The 13294-nt window shown below is 46.5% G+C and overlaps 1 protein-coding gene across 1 annotated transcript in view; it reads left to right on the top strand.

Moving 5' to 3' along the window:
- The first annotated feature begins 1904 nt into the window (after positions 1–1904).
- LOC137903349 (IQ motif and SEC7 domain-containing protein 1-like) overlaps positions 1905–13294 on the top strand; it is a 40409-nt gene continuing 29019 nt past the window's right edge. Inside the window, exon 1 of the mRNA XM_068747505.1 lies at positions 1905–2629. Coding sequence (XP_068603606.1) covers positions 1905–2629 — 725 coding nt within the window. The remainder of the gene's footprint in view (positions 2630–13294) is intronic.

Here is a 13294-nt window from a genome sequence, read left to right as displayed (position 1 = left end):
ATAGATCTATCAGCGGTCAGGCGGACGTCACCTCTGTGAGGCTGTGACATCTGTCAGGATGACACGCCTCACCTGCTCACATGCTGCAGCTAACGTTAGCATGTCTGCAGCGTGTGCATCTCAAGCGCCAGTCTTCCTGTATACGTCCGCTATGCTGCCTTCTGATTGGTCAGATGAATGGAAGCACAAATGTTCTGTCACATTTTTGTACAAATTACTTCGCGTTGGTTTAGTTGTACTTTAAAGTCTTCGTTGGCGACGCCTCATCGTTTCGAGTCACGGATCAAATGTTAGCGAACATTTAAAGCGATAGAGAGGTGTTCGATCGGTATAAAAGCTGAAACTGGTGCGTGCGTTATATTGATCAGGATAAATAAATAAGAATCAGTCAGCTTGCATCCATTCACCTGCTTTTAGATGTGTTGGCGACACGTCCGGGATGTACCGCGACTCTTGCCTGTAATCAGCAAGGCAGAACCAGGATCAGGAAACCTAGAAAGAGGATGGATAGAGCAGGAGGAGAGGAAGGTGGTCGGTGATGATCCGGTCTCTGGGGGCTTCAGCGCGCTTAGACCTCATACCCATACGGCATAGAAGGAGAAGGATGGAGACAGAAAGAGGAAAGGAGGACATTTAGTTAGAATAATGGAAAAGAGATGAAAGAAGGAAAATAAGTTTGCTTCCTGTTTAAAAACCTGCCTTCCTTTTATCCACCTTCTTACATCTGTTCTTCTCTTTCTTCTAAAGGATTGTGACGTGAGGAAGGACCAAAACATGACTTCCAACGGGACGAGACTGAATCCCAGATGCTTCACCGTCTCCTGGACCAAGACAATCATCTGACATGACCTTCAACCTTCTCATGTCCCACCGTCTGATTGGCCGAATGCAGGATGGCGGGCTGAGTCCTGCAGGTGAACCCATGGACCAGGATACGGTCGACTTGTCCTCTCCCAGAAGATGATCCTCAGCAGATGTTAAGTTTTTACTTTGTGGAGCTTTGAGTTGTGTTTTCTCAACATTTGGTTCCAGACTGATCTGTTGATCCAGAAAACTCGTCTCTTTTCTTTCGGAGAATTGTCTCGTTGTTTTTGACCCTGGAGTTTATGATGAGTCGCCAGATGGAAGCCGGCGGTCAGTCGACCGGCTAGCGAGGCTGGATGCTAGTCAGAGACGCATCGCTCATCCAATCATGTCAGACGATCTTTTGTTGCTCGGCAGTGCTCGTGTTCAGAACCTGTAATACAGTGGGACAAAGAAAGTCGCTGTCAACGGCAACGGCCACAAACCAATGATCTGATCATCTGCATGGAGTCCAAAGAGTTCATACCACACTGACAGCAGCTTTTTGTGGGGATCTAGACCTCCTCTCTCTCTCTGTTGGTTCTCTTTTTAACCATCATGGGTCGAGAACCCAACAGGAACAACTGAGCAAGCCAAGGAATGATTGCGGACTTGATAAACCTCTCTGATTGGAGCCAACGAGGACAAGGTCCATCGTGATCTTTGTATCAGAACTCGAAGAAGGAAAAGTCCTCTCCCCCCCACGTACCTCTGGTGGGGGGGAGGGTGAAAGGGTAGTTTAGCTTTCAGGGTGTAACCTTTAGGGCCTTGTGCAGTAGGCATTTAGACGTAAGGTTTTTAGGCCGTAGAGTAGACCATCTAGCTTTAGGTTCTGGTTTTAGACTTACTCTCACTAGTTTGTTCTTTGGCCACCTCTTCATCGCCCCTCTGAGAGCTATGCCCAGTGAGTTAGCGTAGCATTTATCCTCCGTTCAACAGTCAGCAGCACTTAGGCTAAGAAGTTTCAATGGGTAACCTTCATTGGGGATTTCCCATGGTGTAGTTTAGCCTGAGGATTCCATCGACGTTAGCCTGTGCGCTAGTCCTCAAATCAGCTAGTCATGGATGCTAATCAAGGCCCGGTCCAGGGCAGTCCAGAAAGCCCTAACCGAGCTGTGGAGTACCTTCTTGAACTGAACAACATCATCGAGAGCCAGCAGAAGCTTCTAGAAACACAGCGGCGCCGAATTGAGGAGCTGGAGGTCCAACTGGATCGGCTCAGCCGGGAGAACAAGGACCTGCGTTTGGATCGGCAACCCGTTGCTCCTCCTGCACCTGCCCCTCCTCCAGAGCCACCTCTCCCGCCCCCTCCTCCACCACCCCCACCGTCTCAAACCACATCTACTTCTATGAAGAATCATCACCTCCACCACAACAGTCAAGCTGCTCCTCCTCAGACTCCCTCCTCTATCCTCCACCACAGCCACCATCAGCACCATCATCATCAGCAGCACCACCATTCCTCCACCCACCACTCTTACAACAGCACCAATGTGTCCATGATCCCAGCCTCTGGAGCGGCCCCACCTTCAACCCCAGCCCCCATTTCAATCCCGACACAAATCCCGGCTCCAGTCTCCTCTTCAGCTCCCGCTCCACCTCCTCCTCCACCGCCGATCCCACCCAGGGATCAGCCACGGGCCCACAGCCGGCTGACTCGACTGCCCTCCAGCAGCGCCGGCACCAACACCAGCTTTGTGGAGAAAGAGAAGGAGAGAATTGAGCGCCTGCACAGATCCAACGCTTCCAACAACCACCACTCCCACAGCCTCCACCACCACAAACTGTAAGTGACCTTACGTTACAGTGCTGCAACCAAAGCCAAAGGTCAGAGCAGAGCAAGGCAGCAGGTATGAGGTAAAATTAGCCCTTGAATAAAGTTAGTCTGACTCTTACTGGGACATTCCACATCCTTGCTCTGTATTCCCGAACTCAGACTTGACTGAGCGTTCGTTGTCTCACTCTTTGTTTTGCCTTAGCTCACGTTGATCTTTGACTTTGGTTGCTAACTAACGTCGCTCGCAGCTTCTCGAATGCAGATTTTGTGCGAAGCTAAAGCGCCTTCACGCTCGGTTCTTTGCTCAGCAGGCGTCAGATTTTAAGGTTGCGTTTTGTTTGCTTTGAAATGTCAGGATTTGAACAAACACGAATTAGTGAGCGTTTGTTTGCTTCCTTTGACTTTGATTGGTTGGTTCACATGTTTGAAAAATATTTCGGCAGACAGCGGTTTTGGTTCATCTTCATAAATTGCAGGAATGTTTGAGATTCAGAGAACGAGCCGCGAAACTATGACATCATCGCTAACACTCACGATTGGTGACTGAATAATGTGATGACTTATTAAGTTTCGCAGTATCTTGCCCGCTCTGATGTTGTATTTTGCTCATAAATATCTTAACTCCGTTGCCTGGCAACCCTACCAGAGGAGCAGCCTATCAGCAGTGTTTAATGATGCTGTGTCGCGGCGTAGGGAGCGGGATGCTGGGTTGCAGCTGTCCCCGTGCATACAAGGCCAGTGTCTTTAACAGGAAGCTCAACTGTCTGTGGGACGTGCTGGCCATAGCCAATCGCTGTTGCTATGCAACAGTGGGAATACAGATCTGAAGGACAACACTCTCAAACAGAAACAGTTTTGACCTTACTCGGCGTTCTGAGGCTTGTTGGGCGCATCGCCGAAACGCGCAGAGCAGAAAAGGCTGCAGAGACGAAGGCTGGGAAACGCAACGATGACTCACGGATCGCGATGTAACGGCACTGCTGCTTTGAAATGGGTTGGTTGGAGCTACATGGAGTGGGATGGTCACACGTGGGTTCACCTGAGAAGGGTTAAAAAAAAAAAACATCTGTGCCGTGGGACATCGTGAGAAAAGAAATCTGACAACAGTGACAGAACAGCTGCTACCGTCCTGTAAATCTCCCACGGTACCGGGACACATAGTGGCTCAGCGATGCCGACGCCGGTTTACGGGTTCTTTTATGCCACGATGCAGCAAAAATGTAAAACACCCCCACCAAAGAACCGTCCTGGATCCCCTCAGGTGGCAGAAGGGAAAAAACAGAAATGCAAAGAGGCTATAAAGGTAAAACATGGGAAAGCAGACCTTTCACAGGCCGGAGCTGTATTATTATTATTATGAGTATAAAGGCACACAGATTCTCTTAACCATCAAACATAACATACTTTTGTATAATATAAGAAATGTTTCAAATGACATTTACAGTGAAATTTGTTTTCCAGAGGAACAGAGATAAAAAAAAAATGGAGAGAGATCATTTCCTACAACACTTGAAAGATTAAATCACTCAAATCTGTTGTGAAAACGTATTTTTTATTCCTGTAAACCAGTGGTGTCAAACTCATTTTCTCCAAGGGTGACATTAGCATTATGTTTGCCCTCCAAAGGCCAAATGTAAACCGTAACACAGTAAAAATGTGTACAATAAAATATTCCGTTTTGATATCACTTTTTTAAAAGGTTGTAACTTAAAAATTGTTAGAGATAAAGCCATACTGTAAATGAGAAAAATCATAAGTATGAACCAAAGTTTGTGATGGGCATAAATTAAAACATCTAATAATGTGGAAACGTTCCACAGCTCCATATGTAGCCAGCTACATATGGAGCTGTCCAGTGCTGATCCTGATCCATATGTAGCCGGATCAACATTTCAGCACATGCTGGAAAAAACAAAAAAGGTCAAATAACTTTCAATAGTCACCTCCAGCAGATTATTGATTTCCTGACTGCAGCGTGTTGCTGTTGTTATTGATATGTTGCTGAATTTTTACATTTGATCAGTTCACTACTTAAGTTACAAACATTGCATATTCAATTGTATAGTTGTAAAAATATATGGATAGATTATTGCTGTTATTATAACATAAATCCTTTCAATTGATCAGGTTAAGAAACCCACAGTACGAGATTTGTAAAATGTGTTGTCGCTGCTGACTGTGAATGTGATGCAGCGTCTGCTGACAAAGGTGCAGGTGAGCTGCTGGACCAGGTGTGTGTGTGATGTCACCCCATCAGCTCGGACTCCTGCTGGCAGGAGATCCTTGGTTATTTTAAGACATGAAACTGAAATGTTCCTAACCCTAACCCAACGAGAAACGCGGCGGGTTTTTTAATGTGGGGATCCTGCGACATGTTTTCATTTGTTTGTGTGAAAGTTACAAATGCTGACTCAGCAGTTTGACGCACGTTGATTAGAAGCTCCCCATCAGCACCGATAGACCTGACCTCAGCATGTTTTTGCACCAATCAAACAGCTCTGGTCAGGCAGGAGGCGCAGCAACGCGGGCGCAGGTGTTGTTTTAAACGGGTCAAGTCGCAGGAGGTGCTGTATGTGCAGAAACTAGAGGAGGTGCTGTGTGCACACACGGACTGAAGGAGCAGAGGCTGGAAGCTCTACTCCCCATTGTAGGGGGGGGGGGGCGAGCAGAGGGAAAGGGAGGAGGATGTAGGTGCTGAACCTGTGGTGATGCTGCAGCATTGGTGTGATGGGTGGACGGGAAGGGGAGGGGCCTAGGTGGGTGTGATGGAGGTGGGGCTTTGCTGACCCGGTTTTGTTGTTAATGTGGGAAGTATGCCGTCGAGGATGACGCCCAGATTCCACACCTGTGGGGAGGGGGAGATGTTGCAGCTGAGGGGCGTGGCAAGGGTAGGTTGTCGTGGAGTGATGGCGGTCATGTGATCAAAACGAATACAAGGTTTGAAGCCGTCACCTAAATGGTTTCCGTAGTCACACTCCCACTCACACAATCTAATTAAAGAGAGTGGACTTAAATGATGTCAGTCTGCTTGATTGATGATGTCATCATTCTACAGCTGGCCTGGATGTGATGTCACACATACAGCGCCGTCTCCCTCCCTCCGTCCGGCCATCTGTCTGCTAAATTTGGCAACATGGAAATGACATGAAGCCACGACAGTGTGGTGATGTGGGGGCGGGGTGGGGGGGGGTTAGTGCTGTCATGGCAACAGCTCAGAAGGCTGATGAGAAGGAGGAGGAGGAGGAGGTGGAGGAAGGTTTCATAACAGCAGACATCGCTGCAGTGTTTCCATCATTCCTCATCACAGGACGGAAAACGGACGCAAGTAAAGCCGTGGCAGACTAGCACGCTAACATGCTAACCCAGCACATGTGGTGCAGGATGCTGATGTAAGCGGCAGACATCTGAGCAGCGACATTATGATATGATGAAGGAGGGATCATGTAAGGAGGTGATTTCACTCGCTGGAGCTCAGAACAGGAACGACTCGTTTTCTACCCTCGTCTTCTTCACGTGTTTTATTTATTTATTTATTTGATAAAGTTTCAACCATCAGCCCAACTCCTCCCCGTTGGCCACATTACCCAAAAACTACTTGATGGGTTTTAATGAAATGTGGTGCAAAGGTTGGACACGTTAACTTTAGTAGTGGACCTGGATGAAAGGGTTCAGGGTCGGGGTTAGTTTTAGGGTCTTGTGACCCTGAGGGTAGCCATATTGGACCGGTAAACCGGTGTCCTGCGGTCAGTGGTGCAGCGTCTCCCGTGTCGTTGGTAGAAAGTGTCTCGGTCTGACGACATCGCTGGTAATCCATCCACGCTGCTGCAAACCCTGAGAGGACGGGCGCACTGCATTGTGGGAAAGAAGCTCTGCTCCTCCTGTATCAGCGTCTACCAGCTGCGTGTGTCTGAAGGGGATCCCAGAGGAGTCAAAAGAGGAAGGAGGAACAGTGGTGAAGAAGAGGAAGCGTTGTCTTCCTTCAGTCGTGAGGAGTGTGCGCTCGTTCTCTGACCGGCGGTGAGCTGGACGGACACGTGGGTGAACGGGAGGACTTTCCAGAGGAACCAGCAGGAACGCCGATATTTCTGTTTTTTTCTACTTCATTGATGCCACACACAGTCCAGGTTCATACAGTGAAGTAGTTTGGAGTAAGCACCGCTAGCGGCGACGCTAAATGTCCACCCATCCTTTAAAAACCTTCTGTATCCAGACGACGGTCCGACTCACCAGCAGAATCTGATGATCGTTCCTCGGCCCAGAACCTGCCGCTCCAAAACGTAAAAGAAATTATAATAATTTCAGAGCTTTTTGACTCATCCTGCACAAACACAGAAAAAAAAATCATGACTGAGATAACAAACATGCAAAGTAAAAGGTCAAACCTCTTTACTTTCAATAACCGATCAACTTTGCGTTATTTTTGTGGCGGCCTGGATCTTTTCTGACTCAGAGCTCTTTGCCTGTTCCTTCTGTTATTGATCCAGTAATTTGGCAGCGTCCTCAGACGCCCAGGTATTTCTGAAGCTTGGAATGAGAACCAGTCGGGATGTGTCGCTGACGGTTGCTCTTCTATACGCTGACATCGTGTCCCCGTCTGTGGGTGGATGTCTGTATCATGAGATATTCATTAAGTGCCATTGATAGATCAAAAGATACTGGCGATGATAATGTATTGATTAATTTTATTTCACACGACAAGAAAACACACAGATTTACTCCATGTGTGCCGAAACTCCAGATGTGATTCGAAACAGTGAACCAACGGCAGCGGAGGATCTATTTAAAACACACATGCATACGCTCACACACACACACACACACGCATGCAGTCTTTGTTACCGTGACAACATGTTTCTTCATTTGCAACGGTTGCCCATGACAACACTGTTGACATGGCCTCCTTTCTGAAGCTGTTGATAGGGAAAGCTTCTCGTTCTGCTGAGTTTGGACTGCCTTTCCAAATGCATTCACCTGATATTTAGTATTGATTTGTTATTGATAAATCTGGAACTGATAAAAAAAAACGATTGAGCTTGAGCTTATACTCAAGCTCAAAGTGCCAACAGTTTCTTCTTTAGTAAAATAATTTATAAATTATCTGTTTTTACAGTTTTATGCAGTACTTAAACATGTTTACGGTACCGCGGCCCGGTACCGGTCCGTGAGGCATTTGTTACCGGGCCGCACAGAAAAAATAACTAATTTAAACAATTTTCGTTGTATTGATTATTAGCGTCTAAAAGGTGTTTTATTTTGAAAAAAGACCGGATTTGCTCCAACTTAATATTCGCCTGTGAAGTTTCTTGGTCACGTGATACGCTAAACTAGCGATACATTTTTTTTTTTAAACGCCCTTGCATGCCCTTGCATGCCGACCCCTGGTTTAGACTAATTGGATTTTTGGATGGTGATCTATGGATTATTAATATTAGTATATAAGTGATGAAAGCAGTCTGACCTCTGTCCCACTCTGCGGCGCTACCCTCTCTCTCTCTGTGTATGTTTCTGAGTCTCTCGCTCTCTGCAGTGTGGAGCACTCTGGTAATGAATGACTCCAGCCTGCTCTGCAGTGATAGCGGCTCACTCCTCACAGGAGGAGCGAGGTGGAGAAGTTGGGGAGGCCAGAGAGTTATTTTTTCTCTCGCTGAGGACGGACGGAAGGAGGAAGCTGGTCTAGGTGCCGACGGTGGCGCAGGTGGTTGAGCAGGTCGTCCTATGATCGAGAGGTTGGCGGTTCAAATCCTGGCTCCTGCACATGTATGTGCATGCTGTTGAGGCAACACACTTCACCTACATTGCCTGTGTGAATGTAGTGAGCGAGTGAGTGCCGGTGGTGGTCAGGAGGGCCGATGGTGCAAATTGGCAGCCTCGCTCCTGTCAGTCTGTAGCTGTGGCTACAGTTGTAGCTTCACCAGCACCAAGTATGGACTGAATGAATAATGCAATGTACAGCATCGTTGAGTATGCATCAAAGCGCGATATAAAACCAATGCATTATTATTAATGTTTTGTTTGTTGAAGCTGTTTGGTTTTCACCCTTAAATTTCGCCAGAGGCTCATTTCTAATGTGACTTTTTTTGGGGGGGATGGGTCAGACCTTTGGACCAGCTATAGGAATGTATCTGAGGCTGCTGAATAGGCTAGGCTAGGCTAGGCTAGCCCTGGTTAGGATATGCTATTACAGGTTGCAATACTTGCAGTCTTCCTCTTGACATTTCAATCTTAATTTGGTGAATGTGAACTCGTCTTGATTGTGTAGTAATCCCTTAATAGGGGACCCTAACCTGGTGCTTCACTTTACATGTAGTTGACACAGACTTTTGTAAATGGTTGGGTTTCACTGATCGATACCTGCTAATTAAGTGTACCTTAGACATGTTTTCTGTCCTTTCTGATATAGAAATGATGGGATTAATTTTTTTTCAGTTGTATTTTCCATGTAAATAGAATTGAAATATGTCTGTGAAGGTCACCCGTCTTCTCCTTAAGTCCCTGATGATGTCACAGGGAAACATCTCCAGAGTAGTTTTATTTGTCAGAAAACCAAAGAAGATCACACGACTCATCAGTTCAGTGGTGAACTCCTACAACTGTCTGTAGGCAATGCAATCAAGAGTTGTTTTTTTTAAAAGTTTGCTCTACAAGATGCCAATGATGAGTTTATGGTCGTTTCAGGTTTTTATGACAATATATGTCCTACATTATCGTCATCGTTATGTTAACCATTAACAGCTCACGCCACACAATTGAAACATGATGTCACAACCTCAGGCTTCACGCCAGTAATTAGTCCTGGTTAGCAGTTGGCGAGACTGCAACACTGAGGATGACAATGTTCTAGTCCCAATGGTACAACACTTCAGAGTGGAAGCATTTAGCATGGAATTATCTTAAACAGTGAGCAGGACACATCCGGCCTTCATTTGTTGTTCAGAAAATACGATGAACTATCTGTATCTGTGTATCATCCTCCCTCTCCTGACTCACTGTTCACTATACATGTATCGCTGTGATGCTAACCGCTGGTGCTAATGGCCGAGATTGATTGTGTGCTAACCATAAGCTGATACATTGTGTGTTCTAACTGCTATGCTAACACTTGTGATTGAATGTCAATGTTGTATGCTGGTATGAATAGTTAAATGGTTTTACTAACTGCCGTATGGTAACAGTTATACTGAATGCAAATTCAAAAGTGAGATATGCTAAACATAAGCTAAGTGTTAAAATTAGTTGTCATAATTGCTATGCTAATTGTGTGCTTTCTGCTTTAACACAGTTAGCCATACTTGTTTGCTACTTGCTGCTATTAATACTGTGTGCTAAGCTATTGCTGATAGTGTGCTGTAATGCTAACTGTGCTAATCGTGTTTGTTTATGTGTGCCTGTCTGTTGTCGCTGTTGTTGTCTACCTTCCTCTGTTTCTCTCTTGACTTTATTTTTCTCTCTTTTTTCTCCCTCTCCCTATCTTTCTATCTCTCTTTCTGTCTCTTTCTGTCAGGTCTTATTCCTCCTCCACCTGTTCTACTACCACCACCTCTTGTCGTCCCTCCAACAACCCTACTAGCATCACCACTCCTTCCTCCACCTCGTCCTCCTCCTCCTCCTCTCTCTACTCCTCCAGCCTACCTCCTAACAGCCACGCCACCTACCATCAGTACTGCTGTCCCGCGCGCCTCCGCCTGCCCAAGCCTCCCTGCGCCCTGCCCCCCGCCAAGCACCACGAGCAGGCAAGGTAAGGGCCAGAGTCCCCCTCCGCAGCACCCAGCCTCACCCACTGTCCCCCCCACTCAGCCCCTGACAGCACCCCCCCCCCCCCCCCCCCCCCCAGACCACATCCACCAGTAGGGAGGGCCGACTGCATGTAGAGTCAATCTGATGCGCGTATCGTATTAAACATGAGCTAAGTCCACAGTTTCCTACTGTCAGATAAATAATAACAATCAATAATAAAAATAAAAGTCCTATACTGTATTTCATTAATTCATTTTAGCAGAAAAGGCTTGGCTTCCTCATCACCTCACCTCTAGATCACATCCCCCCCTCCTCTCCTCTCCTTTCCCCTCCGCCTCCGTCCTTGAACTCTGCATAGTTTGAGATGAGTGTCTCCAGATGACGGTTTCACCTCCACCTGGGATTACAGATGTGTAACCACTGACACCTGGTGGCTGAGTGCGGTGCTGCAGCTCCAAACGCAGATTACCAGATTACTTTTCATCTTTTCCTCTTCCACCATCCTTTTCTGTCTCTTCGTCCTCTCTCCTTCCCCACCGTCTTCGTCTGTTTGTCTGTCTGTCTCTCAGAGAGGAGGAAGATGACGACATCGCCCATCAGTTCTGTTGCCCCGCCTCTGAGTGCAGTAGTCCCTCATCTAGGTAACCAGGGGCGACCGTGGGCCACACCCTCTTCCTGTCCTGCTCTACTCTATCCGTAATTTGAAGGGTTTCCCACCTCCATGGCTGTGTTTCTCCTCTGCCTGTTGATCATAAAACAGCAAGAAAGCTGTGGGGAGAACAAAAACATGAAGCATCTTCGTGTTTGATCAGAACGTTTTAAAACGCACCATTTCTTGTACAAAATAAGGAAATGCAGCCTGTAGAAGAAGACGGCTCTGAACCTCTGCTGCTGATTTTTTATTTTCTTTTAAAGATGCTCACAAATATGTTGTACAATAGAACCAACAGGAACCGATTCTGGCGCGGCCGTTTGACCCACCACTCAACGGGCTGCAGTGACTCATCTTAACGCCGGTGATGTGATTGCATTTTTGGTGCGCAATGCGAACGGCAGCAGACAAGTCTGTGGCCGCCATCTGAGAGCAAAGTCAGACCTGGTCTCTACTCTAGATTGGGTCTGAAGGGGCTCCAGTTTATCCTCCCTGTCCCAGCATGAATCCATGACCCTGCTGTTTCCTGACAAGGCTGTGCCCAGAGCCTGAGCCAGACAGAGTTCGGCCTCGTGCTCCACAGCCGTCCACAATCTCACCGTGATGTCCCAACTCTGTCGCTGCAGGGCTCTGGTGTGTTGTACAGCATGTCTTCACCACATCACACCAAACTGCTTGGAACAAACACTGAAGACTCCTCTGGTCATGGTGGAGAGAGTTTGCTAGCTCTCCACGGACTGTCCGTCCACTCTGGCAGGTAACCAGGCATCAGCTGGAAGGTTTCTCCCGTCATTAGCTGATGAGATAATCACATGATTTGGTTTCCTGCTCGGTTTCCGTAGTCATTGTCATTCAGACACACCGCAACCAGGGTTCTCCATAAAACTGAGTATCAGATGCAGCAGCAGATGTTCACCAGGGTTTAAATGTGAATACAATGTCAGACTGTATGAAAGTATATCAGGTAACGTTTATTCTGCAGGTACTAAACGACTCGGAACGAGTCGGAACGAGTTCGGAATCTGAAGGTTACTATGGAGTTGAAGCAGAAGGCATGATGAGTAGTACCAACCGGATTACGTTGGTACTACGGAGTACCGCTGACATTATCGCATCAACAACGCGGCAGTAAAACAGCATAGTGCTCCTGCCGGGCGGGGCTCCTGTGGGTGTGCCTATGTGGGCGGGGCTTGTGGGTGGGGCTCTGTTCACAATCAGGCCGTCAAATGTAGCACATAGAAAGAAAATGGTCTCATCTTGCACTAAAAAAAAATATTTTAACCTTTATCTGCAGCCAAAGAGTGCAAGAAAAACAAAATCTGTGAGTGGGTGAAAGACGAGCGCAGCATGTCATTAGAAAAAACAATGGTTTGAATGGCGATGCATTTCTGTGTGAATGTAAGAGCTGAGACAAACGTCACACCCAACCTGACCTGGTCAAACAATGAGGCTAACATTAGCATGTCTCACTTGAGGAAACACCTAGCGAAACACTGAGGCTAACATTAATGAGAAGAAACACCTAGTCACTGTTACCCTGAAAGTCCAGACCCCTGTACCTGTGTGCAGGTATTCTGTAGCTAATGTTAGCATGTCTAAAGCCAGCGCGGTGCTGAACCCTCCAAGAAAATGGAAAGTGTGCGTCTTCAAAACTTCCTGACATCATGTTAATTATCTTGTTTCCGAAGTTGGTGATTGCAATAAATGGTGTGTTTTTTTTCCAGCTGGTCTTGATGATGTTAGCTTAGCATCTTTTCTACCAATAGACCACACTCTTTTCTTTCCTTAGTTACTTGTTATTTAGTTAAAAAGTATGTTTAATTTTTGACATGTCTGAAAGCTGAGGATAAATCCAGTAGTACATGAACTGCATACTATATAAAACAAATATTACAGACATTTAATGATGCTGTTTCTTCTTCGTTGGATAAGGCAGATTAGATGTCGTATTGCAGCCCTCTAAAGGTTATGGTGGGTAGTCATACCGGTATCAGTACAAAAGTGAACAGTGCCCAGCCCTCGTACCAAGCTGACTGATCCCTCGCCTGTTTTACAAACTGAAAGTGACAGTCAGACCTGCAGAGTCTTTAAGGTGTGATTTCCTGTTCCAGCAAAGTTTGAACTCATCTTAAAGCGACGTAGACAGAGAAATAGTTTTAGGGAGAACCCTGCTGCTAATGTACAGTATAATAGATATATAACAGACGTCAGTGATGATGAGTGTGTTTACATCCACTCCAGAGGGATCCGTTTTAAGGCAATATTATTTTGATGTCATGTATTTGACA

This window comes from Brachionichthys hirsutus, chromosome 2 (assembly GCF_040956055.1).
Source record: "Brachionichthys hirsutus isolate HB-005 chromosome 2, CSIRO-AGI_Bhir_v1, whole genome shotgun sequence".
In the NCBI taxonomy this organism is placed as follows: domain Eukaryota; kingdom Metazoa; phylum Chordata; class Actinopteri; order Lophiiformes; family Brachionichthyidae; genus Brachionichthys; species Brachionichthys hirsutus.
The sequence above is the reverse complement of the archived record's forward strand: the minus strand, read 5'-3'. Positions and strand labels throughout refer to the sequence as shown.